General features: G+C 28.8%; 1 protein-coding gene across 5 annotated transcripts in view; it reads left to right on the top strand.

Moving 5' to 3' along the window:
* The window catches only part of LOC143192919 (uncharacterized), a 67,800-nt gene that overhangs the window by 22,345 nt on the left and 18,844 nt on the right, over positions 1–26,611 (top strand). For all 5 annotated transcript variants that reach the window (XM_076398751.1, XM_076398750.1, XM_076398754.1 and 2 more), the window contains exons 2-3: positions 14,654–14,844; positions 16,919–17,190. In XM_076398751.1, coding sequence (XP_076254866.1) covers positions 14,654–14,844; positions 16,919–17,190 — 463 coding nt within the window. The remainder of the gene's footprint in view (positions 1–14,653; positions 14,845–16,918; positions 17,191–26,611) is intronic.

Below are 26,611 nucleotides of genomic sequence, written 5' to 3'. Positions count from 1 at the left end.
CATTGCAAATAAAATATATTATTATTTATTCCTTCTATATGTAATTTTAACAGATTTAATTTGTTGATTCAGATTATCCATAAAAATCAAATGTTTTTTATGAATTTATATTATATAGACAAATATGTGAATTTACAATCAAAAAATATAATTTATTGAAAAAGTTTTCAATATTTTACATCAATTATTTACATTTCAATTATTTTACATTACAATCTCAATATTTTACAATGTTCATCTCAGTCCTTTGTATATGAAAACACCAAACTATGGGAATACAGACTGTATCATGACGATAAGAAAGCATAATAATCTATAAATTTCGTTACATTTTATCTCAACATTAAGTACTGAATTCAAGATAAACCCATTTAAGTGCAAAAAATGAAATATATGTTAACTTACATTTGTTTCGTTTCAAAATTTCCGTATTATATCAAATGGTTTTACTGTCTTTAAACATCTGACTAAACCATTATTACCTAGGAGCTGGAAAACCTCAACATTGATGTGTTGACCTGTATTCATGTCTTTGGCCATAGTCTTTGATAGCCTTATCGTCAGTTTCTACCTTCAGGTCCTTATGTAGATTGTTGTTACGAACGTACCATGGAGCAGCAAAAATACCTCGTAGTACCGTAGTACATCATAGAATTTTTGTAAGATATTTCTTTTGCTTTGGCTGGAACAGCCCCAGAGTTGAACAGCATAAGTCCACTCTGGTTTCAAGACTTGTTGATAAGGTAAAAACGTATATACTGATAGGGGGGAATATCTTCGCAATAACCAGTAGAGTTTGTACTTTTTAGCTAGAGTTCCTCACATTTTTTTAACATATGGCTTCCATTTGAGTTTAACATCATGAGTTTAACTTGCTTGTTTTATATACTGGCTTGTGCTTGATTCTTTTGTTAATGAAATCAATATGTTCTGATTTATTTTTATTAATTTTGATGCGCTAATTTTCTATCCAGCTTGTATTTCGGCAATAACAAATATAAAATAAAACAAACATCATATAAATTATAATTAATACAAATAGTATGTTTGATATCTAATGTCTGATTCAGATTTTTTATAAAAAATATGGTTGGGGAAAAGATTATTTCGTTAAGTTTAAAAATATATGGTTGAAAAGTCACATATTTAATCGTTGAGACACTCTTTCGATGTTTCAATTCTTCGACAAATCATCGACAATAAACCAGTGTTTAATCATGTATATAAGATTGGATACCAAGGGAGTCATATGTAATGCGTTTAACGCTGAAAAGTCTAATTAACAAGTTCTCATTTATCAATCTCCTTTGAAAGGAAACGAAATCAATTCATTTTTAAAACAAATTATAATGCGTAACAAAAATATGCGAACAATATCGCGGTCGAAGCCGATTGATGGGAAGATAGGTGATGCTATATATTTGGATATGGTGGAAATTGAATTGTTTTACACGAGCTGCTTGAATCTGGTCAAGATATTAATTATTCTCTCTAGTACTAATAATGCTATTGAAGCGAGTAATTAAAGAAATTGCCAGCATTGATCAATAGAAAAGGCAGTGTTTTGAGTCATGACTGGCTTGTTCACAAAAAATAATAACGAATACAATCAGTATCAAATATAGCTAAGTGATACTGGATGGTAAAATCTAGTTTATTGATATAGCTGATACAGGTTTCATTTAACAACATTTGCTCATGCTTAACATGTTTTTAAAGTCATTTAATCTTCATATTGATATTGCATATTTTATTCTCTATGAGTGAAACAAGATACATGTTTTCTTCTGTTTCTTTAGATGCTAAAAAATTATATTAAACTTTAATGCTTAAACTTTATTTTTACTAAAACTATCTAATTACCAATATAATAATAAAAATATAAATATCTAATTACTGACTGAATAAATATCTGATGAATCTAATAATCTAAATCTAAATTTAATTAAAATATTATTATATATTGAAAACTATGAAAACAAATAGTTATTACATAATAAAGTATGTAAAATAGAGTCTTGTCTTTTCTAGATAAATATTATTATAGGTGTTAATTAAGATTTCATCATTATTTGAATTAAATTTTATTTAGTTTTGGCCTATTCAAATAAGAATACATAACTAAATTTAATTCTAATTAACTAATATGTCTGGTAATCAAATACACAACAAGTTTTCTTTTTGTTGTCGTGTTTTTCAAATTGTAATAGTAAATAAAATTGAAGAGATATAGCGGCTTCGAAACTTCTTTGTTTAATAGGTCACCTTATCAATATATGAATAATAAGTTATGCATGTGGAATATCACATGTCGTTTACTTTAAACAGCGACATCGTTAATGTACATGTATATTCTACGACACTATTTTTTATTTTTCAGAAATACTGTTAGTGTAACAAATGGCAAATAATATAGACCAATTATATTAAGTTTAAGTGACGTCCATATTTAAATATTTCGCTTTGTTATTCGGTAACAGCTTGACGTTCCATGATGTTCCGTTCTATTTATAGTTTAACAATGTACTGAATGGTTTACATGATATTTCAAAATTCGTTTCCAGTGCATTGCCAATATTCAATAAATAAAATTCGATTTCATAAATTAAATTTTCAAAATGATAAGTGTGAAACGATGTCTTATGAATAACTAAAGATTTTCTTACTAAAATTTCGTTCTAATTATTCTCTCATAAGGAATATTTATATTTTACAACTGACTTTTAAAAGTTAATCAGAACCTTTCATCAGTAAATTAATTAAGTGGGAAGCGCGAAGCGTTTACCATTCGGCGTAAACCCTTAAATTGTGTCGGGCCACTTGACATACAGACTCTACAAGGGCTTTAACGCTTTTATTTTATCAACAGATCATGTTATAAAGCTGTCAATAGAGCCATTTTGAAGCAATAAACAAGCTTATCGGTTCAAGTATCTGTTAAGAATATGCCGATAATCGTAGGAGATATTATAAGTAATAAAAAAGGGACTATTCGATATGTTACGTCAAAATTCAAATCGATATTAAAAATTGGGTCTAGACTGAAATTTATGACATTTCAGATAATATGGTCTGCGGTTAGTAGGAAACAGAATATTTTATTGCGACAACCCTCGTAAAACGGAGATAAGATGTAGTTGGGAAGGTCACGGGGGCATTGCTTTAATTTTTATTTTTATGGCAGCATAAGTGATCCTATTTATGAATATTCAGGTTAGCTCAATTTCTGTTGAGATGGATATGGCTATTTTATGGTTTAGTTTAATTTTGATTTGATTTTCTTTTAACTCTATTAAGCCAATACTAACGGAAATAAGATATTTTAGTAGAAATAACATATTTTTTATAGAATTATTTATTAAAAATAACCATATTTTGTGTAATCTAACAGGTCAATTGAAAATTCCCCGGCCTGACACATAGATGGCACTATAACCCTCAAAAGATGCATGTATAAATTTAACAGCTGTCGGATTATTAGTTTGTGAATTATAGCATTTTCAGTGAAGCAACTTTTGTTATTGTGAAAAAAATGGATAAAAGGGAATTTCGCGTGTCGATAAAATATTGCTTTATGAAGGGAAAAATACAGTTTAAGCAAAAACTTGACTCAATGTCGATTTTCCGGACACTGTGCCAGGAAAATCGACCAACAAGGATTGGTATGCTAAGTTTTGACGTGGTGAAATAAGCATCGAAGACGGTGAACGCAGTGGACGCCCAAAAGAGGTTGTTACCGACGAAAACATTTAAAAAATCCGCAAAACGATTTTGAATGACCGTAAATTGAAATTTAATTTGAGTTGGTGATTCGGAGCAGTGTCTGAAGATGATCAAGTGTAATAAACCCGAGTTTTTGCGTCGATTTGTGACAATGGATGACAATGGAACATGGCTCAATCATGACTCATGACTCAAAGTCCAATCGACAGTCGGAGATGAACCCGCTCCAAAACGTGGGAAAACGCAACAGTCGGCTGGCAAGGTTATGGCGTCTGTATTTTGGGATGCGCATGGAATAATTTTCAACAGCGACTATTACATAGCATTATTGGACGGTTTGAAGGACGAAATTGCCGAAAAACGGCCGCATTTGAAGAAAAGAAAAGGACTGTTTCACAAAGACAATGCACCGTGTCACAAGTCAGTGAAAACAATGGCAAAAATCTATGAATTGGGCTTCGAATTGCTTCCTCATCCAGTGTATTCTCCAGATCTGCGCCCCACCGGCTATGTCCTGTTCTCAGATCTCAAAAGAATGCTCACTGGGAAGAAATTTTCGTCGAATGGAGAGGTGATCGCCGAAACTGAGGCCTATTATGAAGCAAAGGACAAATCGTACTACAAAAGTGGTATCGAAAAGCTGAAAGGGTCGCTATAATTTGTGTGTCACCCCTTGAGAGAATTATATTGAATAAAAAAACTAATTTTGCCAAAAAAATATGTTTTACTATGGTAAGCCGGAAAACTTTCAATTGACCTGTTATAATGATTGTGTGTATATGTAATATATATTAACAAAATCATTAATTTTATTGATATTTAGTACAATCATTTAACAAAAAATACTTTAATATTATTTAAGTTTTTCTCAAATTTATTAACAAATATATAACGGTTTGGTTACCGCTACCAGCAGTGATCAAGGAGACAGGACCATTCTTCTACTGCTGCGGTATTGGCTGGTTCAAATCGCGCAGGGCATGGATGCTCCTTATGTTTGTGATTATAATTGTAAATAGCTTTAGGCGAAAATGTAAAATCTAACAAGGAATAATAATCCCAATCACGACAGTAACCAGGCTGGATAACTTTTGTTGTTTACTCCCCGGTCCAACCATTAATCCAACATTATTTAGTAGGTCTAGTACCCTCGTTGATAAAAAGAACATTTTAAAATATAATTTAAAAAACACAAAGTACTAAAACATGTCTTCTTTTTTTATTTTCCATATAGTAATATATGCTCCATGTAGTTCTACTTATTTTTATTTTATCATTGTATATTCTTAATCCTACATATATTTAATATTTTAATAACTTTCAATAAATGATACTGATGATTTTGGTGATTAGCTCATGATGATTTAAAGCTTAGATGTCTACAATATATATTTTATTTAATAAGTGTTCATGATTTAACTTGGAATATTTAACTACATCATCAAATAATTACGTATTTCACTATACAGTAAGAAATATATGTAATGTTTCATTTTATAGTATTGTACATATATAGGTATTTGATTAGAAATTTTGAAAATAAACAATTATAATTTTTTATACTTAAAAGATTTTATCTTGAATTCAGTAGTTAGTTTTGAGATAAAATGTTACGAAAGTTATAGATAGAAATTATGTTTTCTTATCGTCCAAGATACAGTCTGTATTCCCATAGTTTGGTGTTTTCTTACACAAAGGACTGATCTCGTTCGATGAATGTATAGAAATAATAAATATTCATATAATATTTCAAAATAATGAAGCTAAATTGTACATATATTAAATTACAAATGAAAAATAACCTTCAATCCAAATTAGTTTTTCTTCAATGATTCTATTAGTTTGGATTCAAAAATTCGTAAATATATCAGGTTTATAATTTTTGCATAATCTACCTCTATTGTATGTAATGTCGCAATTAATTACCATCAATTTGTTATCCCAAGTTTGAAATAGATTTTTGTTTCTAGATTTTTAAAATATGTATCATTTATACTTTATAAATCGCCAAATCTAATGTGTCGATAGCGTCTCTAATCTGAATAATGATTGAATTATTAGATTTAGCGGCTTTGGTGATGATACTGTTCACTGTATGACTGTTAAATGTATACTGAATATTTCAAAAAGAATAAGAATGGAAAAGTTGCATCTGCGAATTAAACAATATATTTTACAAAAGGGAAAATGCTCTGCAAGAATAAAATATGGGTTCGTTATATTGTTGATTAGTTGAGCCTATAGTTATATTGTCTTAACTCGAATATATTTTACTGAAAGTTGATAATGGACCTTAGTCACATTGTCGACAATTAATTGATGTTATATTTTTGCTATCTACTGTACTCACTGTGTCGTTTCAAAATAAAGTTAGCGCAAACAATATTTATTTTAAGGACACAGATATATCGTAATGGTACTAGGACGCGGAACTATAACTCATCAATTGATCAAAAATTAATTCACTTATAATTCAATTCAACAAAGCGATCAAACGTAAGAAACATTCTGTTCAAGTTATATTCTTAAGTAATCAATTAAAGATAAACATCTCTTCGAGCACGACGTCATAATATTTCAAAACCTAAACATCTTTTTGGAATAGACGAAAACGGAACAATAAATAAAGTACATAATATTAACTACGTAAGATGCCAGGTACAAGAGGTGTGAAAATTCGAGTTTGGACACCATCGCGTAAATAATCCTAAATATACACGAGACTGCCCCGGAACGATAGATCCACGCGACCTAAACCATTAAAACGCACAAAACTTCGGGATATTCAGCCTTTTGCGAAACGGGAATTACCAGGCTAAAAGTGGAATTGTTTACCAACAAAGCATCGTCGGTTTTCGCAATGTTTTATGTTTTAAAGGTCGTACCACTAAAATATTTGAGTTTGTCGAGATAATCTGTAACTGGTGGGCTTATGGCTAAGTTATGGAGATTGATGCAATATTGTGGTTAAAATATTTGACATTCCGAGTAACAAACAATAATACTAATTCATTTATTAAGTTAAAAATAACAATTTGTATAAAGAAATTTTTGATATTTGTCATATTACGGTTTTCTAATATATATTAGGAATTATTATTGCTACATATTAAACAGCAAATATACTAAAATCGTTAAATAAAATAATAGGCTAATCATTTTTATATTTTTGTGTGCTGAATATTACATGCTAATATTTGATAGCTAGTTAATTGTTTTTTTTTAGTTTTAATATTTCATGATTAAATTTATTACCTGATTTTAATAAACTGTTTCAGTTTTTATATATTAAAATGAGCCTTTTCAAGTATGAATTATTTTACCTTTTTATGCCATTTCTAGACGTCAAGCACCAAAATACTTCTCCAATTTTTTTTCCAAATTCTTAGTTTCCAATTTATGTTTTCTATATGTGGCGGTATTACCTATTCTCATAATAACTGTTTTATTATTGTTAATTCTTAATCCTACTGTTTGCTCTCCTATTATTAATTCTTCTAGCATATTCTCTAATGCTTGTTAAATACGACTCATTATCTTATCGCTTCTATTGATTTTAATTTATGTATCTAGATACTTAAATACTTTTAATTATAATTTTATTTTAAAACCCTCAACTTGGATGTTTATTACTTCTGGTTCTACCTTCGCTGTATTATATTCCATCTGCTTAAGATTTTCTGAAGATAATCTGACCTATCTGTAAAATTTCATCTTCTGCAAAAGCTCCTACTGACCTTTCCTATTTTTTCAATATTCTTATATCCTATATGTACTCTCTTTTGTACCCTGTTTTATCTCTTTGACATTTCGTTGTTATTTCTCCCATTAGTTTTGCTTGTGTTTTGAATAATTTTTTTTATAATTAATGTTACAGGCAACATGATGGCATTAGTATTTATCCTATATATTTCTTGTATTATTTTTTAACACTTTTATTATTTACATCTCTTTTTACGTTCTTTGTCAAATTACAGGTCATTTATACAACTCTTTATTTTTGATATATTGGTAACAATTAATTAAATAATTTTCACTAAATAATATTATGTGTTAATCATTTTCGTATTTATCTCATCATAATTTAAATCTTAGATGTCGATAACATATATTTTATATAATAAGTGTTTGTGGTTTAACTTGGATTCTTCAATTACATCATCTTATTATGTCCTTCAATATAAAGTAAATGATTTATGTAATATCCTATTTTGTAGTAATAGACCGTTGACTGTAGGATTTTAATAATATTTAGGTAAATTCTCTTATATTTATGCATTGTCTCTTAAATATGATTTTAATTTCTAACACGTATTATCAAGTATCTGATATTGTTTACAATAGAATATGATAATTTATGCCAGAAGTACTGCATGTTGGCAAACCCTCGCTATACACCTATAAAGTTTAAATTCTAACAGTATTTGCGTAATTATATAAATATACACTTGTTTCACTGAGAATAAAAACAGCCAAATCTGTTGTATGTTAGGCCTTAAAGTATTCAGTTTAATCATTCTAATTGTTTTAATTTAATGTGATTAATTTTCTAACACGAGTTTTCTAACAGAACTAAGAAAGCTTTTAACGTCCTTGATCAAAATTCAATTAGCTATAAATGTACTGCATGTTGATGTTTGCGTGTATTTTAATCAGAAGTATATATTGGTAAACATTGGAATTCACAATGTAAACAATTGTTAATCAAACTAACCTAATAGTTAGATAATATTTTTTTTCCCATAAAACATAACAGTTTTCCCTTTAGTATTATTGAGTTATTCAATGCATACAGGCGTCAATGATGGACCATCAATCAATCGTCAAAATAGTGTTTGATTTGGACAAATATGCTTCTGAACTTGAAACTTCTTGTCGATTGTGGTATCAATAAAAAAAGAATAACATACAAATAAGTTCTAAACCAATGAAGATTAAATGATTTATTGATTTAAAACTTATCTCAAACCCCCAGAGAAATTTAAGACAGGTTAGAAGTTGATGTATCGACACCTTCCTGACCTTTATGTGTGAAAAAACAAAATATTTATGTGGTGTATTATGATTGAGGATGAAAAGTGGATCTACTACGAATGAATTGAACAGTTTGGACGATGTATTATTGAAAAAATGATCAGCAATAACGAATAACGAACACAATATCATCGTCTTGCCGTTCTCTGCGTACTGACCAGACATAGCGCCTTTTGATTACAACTAGTTTAAATTGACGTGTCATAATGAATGGATTGCTGCCAAGCCAACATATTTCTTTCAACATGGTATCTCCATGTTGCGAGAAGCATGCGAAAAAGTTGTAGAAATTGAATGAAAATATTTGTATTAACATATATCGTACCAATTTTTCTCAATAATTGCGCTTCTAAAGTAAAAAAATAATCCGAATATATGCAGATACCTAAATATATTTTCTATCGCTCACGTTTTAATTTATCACAACGTATTTATAGGGAATGAACAATGATTATTTAAAACCATGATTAGAGTAAATATTTATTTTACAAATGACCACAAAAAAGACAATCTCGACAGACAACTGGACCCACGTGCTATTTAAAAAAATACACTCTTGTCCAGAGTTCCTTATCGGTGCATACCAGGAAGTCTGTTGGCTGCAAAGCGGGATAAAATGGGTTTGTGTTTGCGCATTTATCAGATAGCGATCACAACAAATATACAATTACTTGTCCTTTATCAGTTATTTTGTTATTTACACGCACGTCAAAGTTTCATTTTTATCGATAGGTTTAACGCCCCACTGACATGTCCTCAAACAAAGTTGAATGGCATGAGACAGACAGAAATGTTCCGACGCAATATATGGACACTTTATCTAAAATAAATTTCTTTAATTTTTATTTAGTGAGATTTCGGTAACTAAACCTCGTCAATTTACACTCATCTATGTCAATATGTTTATGTATAAGTTGATAAGTTCAGGTACATTTTTCTTCATCTATATATTTTTCTGGTAATATATTTTTGCATTAATAATAACGTGAATTCTATCTCACAAATTTATGTATTTTTTTAACTTGATATTAATCGTCTTTGTTTCTTAAATCAATATAACATTATATAATGACCTATTAACTACTATAATTGTTAATTAAAAATAAAAATATAATCATAAACAGAAATAAAATATAATAGATGTTTATATATATATATATATATATATATTTTAGTCTCTTTTTTACGAACTCTAGTTTATTTACACCAACTTAAAAACCATCTCATAAGAAATCCAGCCGGCTTGGTGGCGCAGTGGTAAAGGCGATGGGACGGTCGTCCTACTGTAGCGATAGCCGCGGGTTCGAATCCTGCTGGGGCATGGTCGTAAATTTATGTTTGTGATTGTTTAAAATGTGTGAATATTCTAGGCAAGAGTGTAAAATACGACAAGGAAAATGATCCCAGTCACGCCAGTAACCAGGCTGGGTAAGACCGGATGTCTTCTGGGATGATTTCTAAAGTTGGTCACTCGCCACTCGGTAAGTCACCTTAAACTTTAGGCCCAGTCCAGATAAACCCATTGTTGGTAAAAGGAGACTTTAAAATATATATAAAAAAAGAAATCCGGTTTTACCTGGCTTAGTGTGACATTTACAATTACATTCACAAATATAAAGAGCATTTAAGACCGGCAGGATTCGAACTAGCAACTATCTTAGTAGGAAAGCCGTCCTGTCGCCTTAACCACTGCGACTGCCAAGCTAACAGGATGTTATTCTACATATAAATATTTATTAGATAAAAATAACATATTTTTATAAACGTGATGTAACTTTTTTATTTTAATATATTTTTGCACTTTAATGCCAATATTTTTAACTTCAAAAGGTAATTCAATCTTTTAAAATAGGTATTAGCACTGTTTGTGTCGTGCCTCTCAACTAATACCATGGATGGCCCTATTTTATTTATGGATTGGTATTAAGAAAAACAAAAATATTGTTGCCTAGTGTTGCCAATAACCAGGTTGTGTAAGACCGGATGGATTCTGAGGTGACCCCTAATGTCAAATCCTTTATTTAAAGAATGTTTTATACAAAACTAAATATTTAGTAAAGCAAATTACTGACTTTCAAACACTGATAATTAAAATTACTACAGCAAACTTTTAAGTAATTATTTTTATTGGTTAAAACCATTTTATTTAACTTTTTAAGTATTATATAGAATTCATTAGATCATTACTGTTCTATAATTCGTAATACCAGTTGAATGTTTTTGTAATGAAATATTAAAATTATATTCTAAAATGTGATGCAGTATTTATACGAGGTTGATCTGAAATACATTTTCATTGAATTTAGTTGATAGAATTGTTATACGTGACTAAAATGTATTTATTAACATGATCCTAAACTCTAATAAGGTATGGAAAAAGACTAAAATTAAATTCCAAAAAGAGTTAATGGCTATTTGGTAAAGTGTTATTGGTATGTTGCATATGGACATTTTATAGGGTGTACAAACAATTTTTTGGCTTCTAAAATTCAATTTAAAAAAAACAAAAAATATGCCAATGCCTGAAAGAAAGTTTAATTTATCAATAAAAATGTATACTGCTAAACTGATGATGGAGATCACTCGATTAAAATATTAGTTCATAAGTCTACTGTACATACATTAAAATGCTACTCACGAAATAACTACTAAAACACTTTTTATTGCAAACCCAAAAAGATGCTTTGTGACTACATGATAACGTTTGACCGCAAGTCCTTTTAAAGATTCCTCAAATAATTGAAAGTATTTTAATTGTATATTTTTACTATTAGCTTTTTTAGTTTTATTATAACATTTTACCGCATTTACAGATATCCATATAATCAGTATTTAATTTGGTATTTGGCTAATATGGCTGTATTTAACATATCTATATGTGGTCCTATGATATATCATACTCAGTGGTTATGTTTACAAATGCATTAGCTATATGTTCTTTATATATAACTAAAAATTTATTTCTCTGTAATGCTAGCATTTATAATTTAATATATTGATTTCGTAAAGTCAATTTTTATAATATTATATCCAATACTACATGCCTAGATCATTTTTCTAAAGCTTGAAGTCAGCTAGTCAAGAATATATGACATGAGCAGAGTTAGCCTTTAAAAATGTTTCTTATCAGATTTGATATGCGGAAAGAGGCCAAATATTTTTCATACATTTACTAAAAAGGCCTTGATCAACCGAAAAGTGTTAAGCAAGAAAACACGTGAAGCTCTTTTAAAACTTAAATAATGTTTACGACATCTATTGCAATTAATACTTTAGTGTTGACTCTAGAGAGTAAAGGAAACCGTCATATGCTGCAAAATCTCTATTTGGCAGAGATTTACTTTGCCTACTATCATGTCTTTTTCAAAATCAAGTTTTTGAAATAAATTTATTGGTCATTTAGAATTTCTACAAAATACAATTTTCTAGCAATTGAACTAATTATATTGATTTGATTTTATTTGATCACAACTAATTTGACACGCCAAAATGTAGTGCAAATCGATATTTATATTTTTTGTGTGTACTGTAACACTGTCATACTGTAACTCTTATCGCCAAAATTATCGTAAATTCTGCATTTTTTAATATTTAGATGTTATTAAGATGTTCATATTTTGTATTTTTTTTGTAGTAGTTTAAATTAAGAAATTATATTCATCTGTCTGAATATTATACCCCGAATTGAAAAATAACACGACTTTTTTTCAACTTTCGAAACTAATATATAGCTTAAAGACATATCATATTAATATATTCAAAAATAGTCTGGAACTAAAACCAGTTAAAAAAACCAACCGCATTATAAATTGATTATTTTTTTTTTCATCTGGCGTAAAGGATTTGCTTCTGTTTATATTCCCAATAGGGTTAAAACACTTGTAAGGCAATCGGCCGTAGAAATATCCACATGGGAAAAGCCAACTGACCCTAAAGGTCAATCCAGCGCTACCGAAAGCTTTTCGAGACCAATCGTTGTGACTGATTTATGTCGCTTTAGAAAAACAACTGAATAACGAGCTTTGTGAAAAAATAAATAAATTGAAATGTTAATTTCTATCATAATATCGACGCTTTGGAGGAATAACTTAAGTTTAGTTAGTTTAAATTAAGTTATTTTTATAAAATTAATAATAATATAGATAAAAAATAATAATAAAAGATTAATATTATATATTTAAAAATACAAATAATTCGAATTTATAACGATTTATAACTATCTATTTATAAAAGATTTTATCCATTGTCAATTTCTTTTATATAATAAATTAAATTGAATATTTTACAAAGACAAATTATTTATAGCTTATAGAAATGTATTATAGAATTTATTATGTTACAGAAATTTGTTATATAGTTTGTAGAATGTTTCTAGAAAAAGTTTATAGAATTTTGTGTTCATATTAGTTAATTTATTGAGAGCTTTACCTAAAAATAATAATCCTAATATATTTGTTATTATATTCGATTTTGAGGGAATCACAAATAAGTCCTTTCGCTGGTTTTGTTATGGATCTAGACTTCTTCTTCTTCTAGACTTCTTAAATTGTAGAATTTTTCTAGTTAATTCAAAGAAAAGTGTTATTAGTTATAATCAACTGTTCATGGTGATAGTTATTTATCACCAAATATTCATTTTTTTGTTATAATCACCTGACAAATACAACGGAAAACCAAAAATAATAGTAGGAATTTCCGTGAAAATAAATAAATAACAAGATTCTGTTGAAGACTCGCCATATTCACTAATTATTATCCCTTACTATTATCACATTCTTGCTAGTTTGAACTTCCTGTTACTAGTTGTTTTGATCAATTTCATATCGTCTAGTTAGGTATCATGCTACATCAGTTAATCAGACAGTGAATTCAAAAACCTCTTGGAAGAAAAAAAGTATGAATAATACTTTGAAAAATAATAATGTAGACAATTTTTAAAAATAATACTTCAAAATCAATTTACCTTCTTAAAACTTTACAGTATATACTTATATTTTATCCTAGATTAGAGCTAGATTCTAGCTAAAACTACCAAACCAGTCATAAATACGTCATATAAAATATTTAATTAAAAAATTAAAATTATAGGGTATTTTAAAACTAAATTTAAAAAACTACACATATTGTTTGAATGAGAATTTAATTACCAAAATATTATTATTATTATATATAACGATATAATAATATAATAATAATATTTATAACGATAATGAAACTCTAGATAAAATATTAGATAACTTTAAGTTCTAACAACATAGGTTAAGTAATTTATTATTAATTATAAAACGCCCTGTATAACAACTTTAAAAATGAACGGCTTTCCCACGCTGCTTACTGTGGTATTACCATTTCTAGATAAGAATTAGACAATAACAACACGTTATTTAATACACGCAGTACGTAGATAGTTTGTTACACAAATATATCCGTATGTCACGTGAACAAGAAATAATATTTTAATTAAAAAAAAAAAACATTAATATTTAACATAATTTTATATAAATAATATGTTGTCCCACAATAGCTATGTTAAAGATGACCTTTAAAATTGTATATACGTAATTTATAAAAACGTTTCGTTAACGCAACAGTGCCTAGATAAAGATATATAAACTAAATTTGAACTTGATGAACTATAGAAATGATTTATTGGCGTTAGTCGGAATATTTGAAATATTTCACCTTATGAAATAAGTTAACGTTAGAATATCTTCTCCTATATGATCGAAACGTTGTTTTTTGTTTACGGTTTATGATATCAGAAAAATAAACGATTAATTATACATTGGCGCGATAATTATATTTTAAGTTCTATATATGTTAATATTTTTCACGGCATTATTACGTGGAAACGTTTATTATAGGCAACCAGTAATACACGCTTTTTGTTTTGCAGTCTTACAATATAACGATGAGCAACAGCCTGCCTCACAGTACAGTCCCGCCTCCCAGCATGAGGGGGCGGAGTTATCGCCACATTCACGGTCTGCCACGCCTCACGAATTCTCCCCATATTCCACGACGGAGAACGATACTTACCACACGCTGATACGGGCGGAAAACGGCACATTGTTTAGATTGGACGAGGTGAGTTTGAAAGAGAATAATGAAGAAGCTCCTCTACCGTTAACTGGTCAGTGCATGTGGCGCGCCTTTTGATTCGGCCATTCGTCGTCGACGAAGCCATGATGATAAAGATATTTATGTGGGCAATGTTTAAATTGCCTCCTATAAAAGTATTATTTAGATTTTCTTTAACTCATTTTGCATCCATTTTGGATATGCAAATAATTTTATATTGTGATCAAAAAATATTAAGACTATTGAAAACTAAAACGGGTTTTTTATTTTGGCCTCTTTAAAGTAATCCCCGGTATGGACGAATATCAAAATTATTATTGAATTATAATGACCTTAAACCCTTCTTCAGCTCTCAAGTTAAAAATCTGATTGTTGTCGGTCAAAATGACGTGCATTATATAATATATATGAAAAAATCGCTAATAATCAATACTGCTTGCAAAAGTCTGAACAAATTAGTCCATAATTACCTTCTGAGATGAATAGTTTCAAGCAACCACGATGAGAGTTTGGTTAAAGGAAGGAACTCATACTAAACAGCGCCACTAAAATTAATAATTTTTTGAATAAATTTATCATAATCGTTGTCCATTTGCTGACAATGTTGGCGTATTTTAATTAGCTTTTCTCACCAACAAGACGCTGTAGATTCGAAGCCACTTCGGATGAGGATGTTTTTACATCCAAGAATGTAAAATCCTGACAAATAATAATCATTTTAGATGGTTAGAGATAATATCTACATTGGTAACTTGCAATGGTAACTAATACTTAAGCAACTACCAAATGAACTGCTTTAAATAAGTAATGATTCCGGATATAAGAGGTTAACTAGGAATTGAATATTGATTGTTGAATTTTTTATTTGTTAATAGAATTGTACATGATTGAATCTTTTCGCAAAATTATATAAAGAATGCATTTTGTTTTTCACTCGCATTGATACATCAAAAAGACCCAAAATCAAAGAACTGTATTGGTTAGTCGGAAGATCCCACTAAAATCAAAGACACTGATACATCAATTTGTCCCCCTATCTGGACTTAGGGGGTAGCACTAAAACAATAAAATAAGTAGTAATCCAAAGATGCCAAAACAAAGTTTTTCTAATTATTTACCAATTAAATCAAATGAATTCGGGAAGTTATCCAAGATTTCTTTTACAAACATGAAATAAGGTTATTAAATCACAGCAACATTTAAACAATACAGCTACTGGAAGATTGAAGTGAAGCAAACCACATGAATTGTATATTGTATAAATGTTTGATCTTAAGTTTAGCTTAAGTACTCTACTTTAAATTTAATTTATTTAATACATATTGACGTATTTATCCCACTGTCGTCTTGCTGTTACAAGTATAACAGAACAATAGTAACAAGTTAATTTTATAAATAAAGATTATATAAAGCAAATCTAATGTAAGATGTAATTTAAAGAATACAAAAATAAAGAAATACTGATGTATTTATTCTATACACAATAGTAATAAATTATATATTTTATAAATGAAACTGTGTTACGCATATCTAACATTAGATGTAAATAATAAACTAGCAATGATAAGAATGTTTGATTTTCTGTTAATATTAATTTCTTAACTAATTACATATCAATTAACTATTACTTAGCGTTATTGTTCTGCGTCATAACGTACTGTTCATTTATTGATTCTACCGAATACAATTTGTTTATCTTCTAAATTGTAATATAGCCAAGAAATAATTACTTAGAAAATATGGTAAACTTATAGGTAAGGGGGTTGTCGAATTTATTGAAAAGGTTTATTTATTCGTCTTTAACTGACTTTAATTGATACATAGATTTTATATCACGATACGACATCATTTGATATCGATTGAGGATGATAAAAACGAATTGAAAAGAGATTTCTAAGTGGAGAAATTGTCGCCATAAATGCATGATATTTATGGATTATTTTGAAAGGCTTGTATTAAGGTTCATTCTTAGAATCTTACAATTTTTATATTACAGTATAACATGAATAGAATTAAGAGTGACGTCAAACCCATCAGTGTTAATTTCGTGAATGTTATTATTTTGATTCTCATTTTGAAGGTGCCGATGGACATTGCTTCAAGTACCTTTTTACATTTGGGACCAGCAGGTGCCACGTCTAATGGAGATTCCCCTCACCAAAGTGACACCCCCAGCCCTGGTTCTCCGAATATAGCACCCTCTTTTACAAATCTTAGAATAGCCCCAACAGGAACGGAAGAACAACATCCTACCATCATTGAAGCTGGTAATGCGCAGTTAACGCCGCTAACGACTGGTCACATCAGTTACACGGGGGGATTGGAAACAGGAGTCGCCAATACCATATCTAAGTGAGTAAATGTAATAATAGTACAGTAAAATTTCATTTATTTCTCAACCAGCGAAATAAACTAAAATATTGTCAAAATGGTGAATGATCACTAATAATTTAAATATTTATGCATGAAATTTTAACAATATGTTTAAAATTATTTAATCGTTATCTGATTATTAGATATAATGATAGAGATCAAATACCTTTGACTTAAATCAATTTAAATATTGTTATCTTCCACAATATTATGGAAATTAAACACCTTTTTTTTTAATGAATAATTCACATTGAAAAAAAAAGACAAATTTTAACAACCTTTGAAAAGACAGGAAAATAGTCTGCGATAAGAACACTTCCCGTTATATATTTTGTAGCGTTACTTTTACTGGTATGTTTAATATTTTACTAGAACAATAGGTGTACGTTATGTAGTTACGTACGTGATTTTTTTCCATAATGAGGAACATCGATGATACATTTCGTGAATGCATTAAGCTTTAATAACGTTCACATAAAATAAAGAATGTTCGTAAAACACAGATAAGGGATTTTGCCTAAACTTTAATAACGTTACGTGATTATTCGAAGGTTTTATTTTAACATTGAATAAAAAACATTACATGTAACCTTTATATGTAATGTAATCTTTATACGATGTATTTAATTATATAATTTTACTCTTGCCACTATAGAAATTCACAATCTCTAGCAGGATTTCGGTTCCTTTCGCGTATATAAAATTAACTAGCGTAATTTTCAAACACTGATCAATGTCACTATTCTCGTAAACTCATAATTCCCTTACTATTGACTTAATTTGGAAAGTCGAATCAAGTGATCTTAACAGGACTCTTTCCACGACACTTAATTGTATAAGAATAAAAGAGTTTTACAGAGGTCGGAATAAATAGTAGAAGGACAAAATTCGATATTTTTAAAATATAAGCACCAATTTTAATTCTTAAAACGGTTTTCAATAATTTAATGCATGGTCTAACAATATATTAAAATATAATGGGTAATGATATGAAGCGGGCATATCTCAACAATTAGTTCTAAATTATCCATAAAAAAATTAATATATGTAAATCGGCCAAAAGAAAAACTTAGAAATTATTTGCTGTTTGTCTAATATTCGCTTGAAGGCGCAGCAGCCGGAGAGCCACAACCCATCACAAACTATTTTCTTGCTGTTTCGTTTCTTTTAAAGAAGTTCAAAAATATCTCTATTTACACTTTGCAAGAAAAAATAAATAACTATAGTATATTCAAAGTTATTTTGTACATACGTCGACTAAATTTGTGGCGTCAAAACGTCGCAATGTTGCCGCATCAACTCTGAGATTTAATTCCGTTTGGCTTTGATATAAAACAAAATTCTATTCTCAATAAAATAATTGAACAAAAATGTTATCAAGTATAATTTATTTTAATATTATAGACATCTAAAAACTACTGTTAATTATACAGCCACAATGGTTTATAGGTTAGTGTTATAAGCTCTTATCATTATTGCTTCCAAGAATTTTGAATACGTCTGACAACCGAATAACTTCCACAGTCTCATTCGTTTATATGTTCGAACTAATCAGACATAATTGTGTCTCTTTTTAAGTAGAATAAAATGAGAAAGAAAATATTGTCTGACTCTAAGACGAATTTACAAATTGCGCAGGTACAGGCAATACATTAGACATCTTGATGACTTATATACAAAAAAGCTTTGAATATACTATACATATTTTTCCATTAACAAGTTTAAAAAATTGTCTTAAGTGTGTAATAATTAAGGTTTGATGTCACCTGCGAGAAATACTTTTTCATATTTAGTGGCCATTCTTAACCCAAAACCATAACTATAATTCATTATTTCATCTTTTAAACGTTTTGATGGTTCTTCAACATTAATAAGTGACAATATTTTTTCATAAAGCGACTGTTTTCGATGACTGGAGGAGTTTCTAACCAAATATTTATTAAATCTTTATTTTTCTGGGACTAAAAAAACTCAAAAAACTGATTAATAGCAACCCACAGCAATTCAATTTATTTTTGAAAGTACTAAATTAGTTTATGAATAGTTTATTGAATAATATTGGACGTGAGGCAAATGGATTTTTTTAAAACTCGAACAAAGCTGGAATATGCTGGAAGATTTACACAACTTTAGCTAGATATTTATAAAAAACTTAACTCTAACTGCAATAAAACTTAGCAGAGCTTCCCGGTAGGTTTTATCTGTAAAAATATGAAAACTTATCAACTTGAAAAGGAATTATTTCTATATTATGTAAACAACAATTATGTGAGTACAACACTTACACGTACTATTTAATCGTGAATGGATTAAAAGTTTTCCGCTAATTGCTCTCAAATATTACCATTAAAATAGATATGATCGACCATTCTTTTGATAGAGAAGATGATAGTGTTGAAACGATGAAGTCAATTTCTGGTTCCTACGGTTCAAACCTGTTTTATGTTCAATGTTTAGTGCCATAGTGAAGTCGCGAGATGGACTATGTTGTTCTAGTTCCCTATTTGTTCGATTTCAACGATTGTTCGTCCAGCGCTAGCTTCATCTTTAAAATAGAATTCTAAAATAATTTCATTAAACATATAAAAGTAGATATTAAAGCACGACAAGTAGACATTGGCGTTCACTGAATCACTCTTCATAATCATCACACAATGTTGCGTGGTATTTTTCCCATTTTAGAACTAAAAACGCAAAATGTGACAAAAATTATTATGGTTTAAAGCCTTGGAAAAAAACGAAATTATTTTCGCCAACCATATATATTCTTAAATAAAACAAACATGGTATAGTTTTTTGCATTTATTATGATTAATGTATTATTAAATTAAATCATTGATGATGTTTGAGAATGACAATTTATTTACAATATTATTATTATTCATTTACTTACTCTATTGTGAACAAATTAATAAACTCATAAATCACTTGAACAGTTCCGGTTTTAAACTTATTGTTGAAACTTATTTGTGAAAGAACTCATTAAAAATTCATTTGTCCATTTCGAAAATATTTATTGTTAGAATGAAAACCGTTACTTAAAAAATATATTTTATTGGTTAAAAAATAGCTTAACGAGAAGGAGATAAAAATGCCTTGATTCTTGCTGCTTAACGTGTAATTGCTTTTAATTTTGTTAATACCAACCAATTTATGCGAAAAACTAAATTGCTTATATAAATGGTAGTTACTTCGTGGATAGTTGAGGCTCTTCTTATGGTCTACTAAACACGATGTTTAACATGTACCAGAAGCCTTTCCGCCTGCATTTAAAATAATATATGCGGGCCTGTGGTTATCAGCAAAATGGGGTAATGTTCTCTTTATGCTTTGAACTTTACTGATAACTATACACCTTTGAAAATTGACGAGTTAGAATTAAAATTTTACCTTACTATGACTTTTACAGTTATTTAATTTTAATTAGCATATATTCGTTTAGATTGTGTAAATTACCAATTTTTTATTCAAAAGTTAGTGTTCGTGAATAAAGGTTTTAATATGAAAAATAAATTTTCCATATTTTTCGACTATTCGAATTCGAATATCTTCGTCAAAATTGATCAATTTGTCTAATAATCTATTCTATTCTATAAGTTCAGTAAGTGAAAATGAGTAAATGAAATTACCATTTCAGAAAATTTTATACTCTCCAATACTCTTATTATGATGTTTTCTCTATTCTGTTTCTATCGCTATAGTAATATCCAGCAATGAAGCATGGTATAGTTGCAGCACTACCTATAGTAATAAAACTCTAATTTACAAATCAACAAAACAATAATCTTATATACATTATATAATCAACACATGTACATCTATCTAACTAAAATAAAATTAAACTAGATTATTTATGTCGATAACGATTTCACTGCTGATATGCATTTAATAAATTGCAGACATAGCAACGGTCAAATACAATAAACAGTGGTCGGACGGTAATGAGTCAGAAAGTGCAATAATAAAACTATATATTACATCGTATGGGCCAACTGCGATTTTATCGATGGCAGATCTGAGGTTCTTTTGTTAAAGTTCAAAATTTTATTGTGCCGAACTTTTGACAAATGATTATTATTTCGATATATATAAGAAAATAAAAAACGAATGATTTGTGAATCATATTGATTAATAAATCTACACATGGACGGTATCGCCAAGTGTTTTATTTTGTTTATACTTTTATTTAAGGAAAGGGAACACTGAAATGACTTTATTTCAACAGTATATTTATTATTAAGTATTAAATATTCACTAAAATCCATTAAACTATTTTTAGCTTTTCCAGAATCAACAGAATATAACTAAAAAAGGGTGTGTACATTATTGATAATCAGAAAACATTTAATCGAGACTTGTTTGGTCCTCAAAAGGAAATATCGCTGCCTGATTATTTATTATAAAACTGTTTAATTACTCATGAACATTTCTGTTAATAAGATTATTGATGAAATGCTAACATAATAATTGTGATGACTAATATTAAAAAAAAATCTAAAAACATGTATAGAAGTCTTGATTATCTTGATAGAGAGTTTTTGTTAATTCTATACATTATTACTAATTATGATTAGTTTGATCCATATATTCTCCACAAGAATAAACTTTGTTCTGGTATTAATTAGCACTAATTATAAGTATGTTTATAAGAAATGAGAAAATCTCCATTCTTCGAATTCGATGGTTCATATATGTTTTAAAATGGTTTAGTATAGCAGTTATTATATATGGATAATTGAGATTTCCTGATTTACTCTTAATGGCTTTTATTCTTCTTGCCTTGACCCATTTATATATATTGTACCTGCAACTGTTCACTGTTCCGCAAGTATCACAATATAGCCATGCTAACATTTTCTTATGGTATTTCATATGTACAAAGTCAGTTTATCCCAGTTCCAGTACATTGCCTTTTGTGACTGCCTTGTTCATCACTGCCTTGGTTAAAATATATGAGTTTAAGAATTCAAAACATTGCTTTGGTAACATTTTCTAAAGATTGTGAATAATTATCTCATGTCAAATCTTGTCAAGTTTTTTTACTATAGTAATCTGGCAAACTAACACCAATAAGTAAGTTGTATGATAAATCTTTTCAAGGATATGCTCAGTTTTTTTAGCGCATCAAGCAGATGTGGTCTCTAGGATTGTTATATATTAATTATTCTGCTAATGTAATGTTTTACTATAACATAACAATGTTACGCCAGAATAATTGTACTCATAATTTCCGTTGTTAAAACAGCAAACTCGATTTTTACTATCTTGTTTTATTGTTCTATGCAATAAATAATTTATGTTCATGTAATGCCCAAGCATTTTTAAAAAGGGTATAATTTATTTAACATAAAAATAATAAAACGTAATTTCAACTAACGTATATATTAATACAGGAATATATAATACATCGAGAATACGTTATTTAAGAACGCTGGTCATCAAAGAGTTCTTTTCTCGGAATATTTTCATTTTGCCTCATAATGCACATTGAGGAGATGCTGATGCACTATTTTCACCCGTGAGCAGTTTTTATATTGAATATCTTAATATGATACCGTGCGAAACTATACTGATAAGTAGCTCTCTACATGACTGTTTAATTTGCCGCCAATAATGCCATTTATATATATATATATATATATATATATATATATATATATATATATATATATATATATATATATATATATATTTATATATATATATTTATATTTCTATTAATAAAAATATAGTTTTTGTTTTTAAATAGTGATCTTAGTTTTGCTTACATAAAAAAACAATGAGAATAATACATCTAGAATTCGAATATTATCTGTATATTGGTTAATAATTATAAAAGCTTAATACCTCTTTCTGATAATGAACTTTTTTCATGAGAAACATTGTCGTACTTCTTCAGCATTTCGAAACTACGTATTAGCCAAGCCATAATATATAGATCTGAAAGAGTGGTAATCAGAAGGCGCTAAGGTTAATTGAAAAGTCCCCGGCCTACCATAGTAAAACACATTTTTTTGGCAAAATTAGTTTTTTTTAATTCAATATAATTCCCTTCAAGGGTGATACACTGATTATAGCGACCCTCCAACTTTTCGATACTATTTTTGTAGTACGATTTGACTTTTACTTCCAAATAGGCCTCAGTTTCGGCGATCACCTCTTCATTCGACGAAAATTTCTTCCCAGCGAGCATTCTTTTGAGATCTGAGAACAGGAAATAATTGATGAGGGCCAGATCTGGAGAATACGGTGGATGAGGAAGCAATTCGAAGCCGAATTCATGGATTTTTGTCATCGTTTTCACTGAATTGTGACAAGGTGCACTTAGTGAAGCAACACTTTCTTTTTCTTCAAATGCGGCCGTTCTCTGGCAATTTTGTCCTTCAAAGGGTAACGCGTTCAATAACGCGATGTAATAGTCGCTGTTGATGGTCCTTTCTTTTTCAAGGTAGTCAATGAAAATTATTCTATTAGTGTCCCAAAATACAGACACCATAACCTTGTCAGCCGACTGTTGCGTTTTCCCACGCTTAAACACTGCTAAGAATCATCAACTCGTCGTTGTTTTTAGTCAAAAGTGAGCTCGCGCGGCACCCACTTTGTACAGAACTTTCTCATACCCAAATATTCGTGAACGATATGATGTACACGTTCAGTTGATATTTTTAGAGTGTCTGCTGTTTCATTCACTTTCAATCTACGGTCATTGAAAATCATTTTCAACAACCTCTTTTGGGCGTTCATTGTGTTCACCGCCTTCGGCGCTCATTTAACACATTTAACAGACCGGGGATTTTTCAACTGACCTGTTATGTCTCTTAAATATGCTAATTATGGCAGAACTTTCTATTTGATGTGCAACAGTGAATTCTTCACAACTCTTTGAACGTGTGGTCGAGCTTTGTCACGCTTTTTTGCATTAGTATAGTTCAATTTGTTCAAATAAAGTCAGTAACCAGAGGCTATCCCATGACTTTTTACACTTAAAATCATCGTGGATCAACTAATCCATTTTATTCCTGACAAGCAATTAAACCTGCAATGTTCGAAATTACATTTCTAGTCACATACATTTTTTTACATCCAATATCCAGTTTTGTGCGATTCGCCAGCACATTTTTTCAAATTAAAATACAAAGTAACGAATGTTGAAAATTTATTTTATGTAGAGAAATGTTAAAACCATAACTGTTGTTTACATTAATACTTCGCATTCAATTGGCGATTAATGATTCGTTTTGTGATACACTTATAATTATTCTGACATTAAGTCAGGAGTTCTCATGATGGGATAGTTCGAATTCATATATTTTCATTGTATTAAAAGATTATTAAACTTCAACGCTACATATTTTCTCAAAGGTCCATAAGCTTATTAAATTCCGATAAAATGAAACTGAAATATGTGAATCAATTGAATGAAATTGTTTGAATTTAAAATATTTATGTTGATTAAATTGTGTTTTGGTTGTTATTATATTAAAAAATATATCTTTTAACCTATTTATATATTTGTGTATTAGTTATAATTTTTCTATATATAATTATTTTTTAAGAAGTATTTTTAGTTAGTGCATTTTACAAAACATCAAAATTTAATTAACATTATAGTAAAAAACATTGATAATATTTATTTTATATCTAAATGTCTACTAACTGGCTCTGAATTTTAAAAAATGTCTTAATTTTTATATATTGATCAGCGATGCATCCGTTAAAAAAAAACAGAAAAGACCTGTCTCAAGAATGTCTCTTTATGTTGGACGAGTATATCTTCTCGTATTTTTCAAGCCACTTCGAAGCATGAAAGTGCACGTCTAATAATGCGGAGACAATATTATCTACAAGGGTTTTCTGTGCTACCTAATTGATGGTAAATGGGAAATAACATCATTCAAAAAACATTAAGGAACTCTTTATCGATACTGAATCATTCCTTTTCTGAATTTTTTTACCTTTTTTTTCGACATATTTGAATTTTAAGATTGATTAAAATACTAGTTATGTTTGTAATATATTTACAATATAATGTTATGCTCTAAATATAATAAGAATTTTTAAATTAACCGTGACGGATTTATTTCGTTCATTTTAAAGTAATACCCTTGAATACAGTATACATTTATTGTTGACAGATGAATATCATTTCTAGAAATGCCTTTAAAGCTCTCGATTTGGTTCTAATCTTCTTAAGTCTGTGAAATGGCGGGTTTTAAGTTTTTGTTAAAACCTCCAGGAACTAAATAGCATTTTTTATTGATATTTTGACCCAGAGAAAGTAATTGATAATGAACCATATCGCCATTTTTACGTGTTACTATCTTTTGACCACAGTAGTATATATTTTTTTCAGTTGAAGTTATACCAAGAAACCATATTACTTAACATATTCTTTGAACTGTTCGCGTAATGTTGAAACACATCTTCAACCTTGACATTAGTAGCATACTATGATCGCAAATTGTTGTTAAACAGACAAAACTGATTACTCATATTTTTTACTTCTAGTTAATTAGAACAGCAAATTTCACACAGCTATTATGTCTTACGGCATTGTAAATTATTCATCACTTACTACATTAGTTGTAAAAATAAAACAGTTGATTCAATAATTTTCAAAATAATATTGTATTTATAAAACATTTGATTTAGTACAATAACATTTTGGACGATTAATTTATTTGTTATTATATATAACAATTAGTTAGTCATATTAATTGTTGGAAGTCTTTTGTCTTTTCTTTCTTTTTTTTTGGCATTTCCTAAAGTTAGATCAACTATTAGGTTGTAGTTATTGACAAATTTTAAGTTAATTATTTTCTTATTAGGTGTTTAACTATTAGAACGCTCACCTTATGTTTCTTTAAGGTATTATATTACTGAGGAAAATACAGAGTGTACGCAAAATAAATATCATCAAATATGATTGCGTGCGTTGATTGTAATTTAATAATGTTTAATGAATATAAATCGTGCAAATTATTAACTTCCCTTTTAACTATTTCAAAGAACTAATCCAACGTGAGGTCCACCCGGAAAAGATTTATTAAGAATATTCCATATCTACATTTACAGCTTAGTATTCAAACAGATACTGTTGCAGGTAGTTATTCTGCAACTTCTTGATGATAATGAATGTTATATACGAGATATATATTTATATAGATACATTTATGTTTATTAGTGGATCTTACCACAAAGGACTATTCATGATTATTTGGGTGAGCATATTTTTACGATAAAATAATATATAATATACACTAGTTATTATTAATATTTATTCAGTCCATGAACTAATTTTTATAACTCAAAAAATTGTTGAATTTTGGTGTAACCATGTATTTAACATACGATTTGTTGCTATTTAATGTAGTTATAAAATCATATTTGATGTATCATA

This window comes from Rhynchophorus ferrugineus, unplaced genomic scaffold (genome assembly GCF_030347505.1).
Source record: "Rhynchophorus ferrugineus isolate W39M unplaced genomic scaffold, kcgeb_rfMv2 rfM3, whole genome shotgun sequence".
NCBI classification, from domain to species: domain Eukaryota; kingdom Metazoa; phylum Arthropoda; class Insecta; order Coleoptera; family Curculionidae; genus Rhynchophorus; species Rhynchophorus ferrugineus.
Note: the sequence above shows the minus strand (reverse complement) of the source record. Positions and strands in the feature narration are given on the sequence as shown.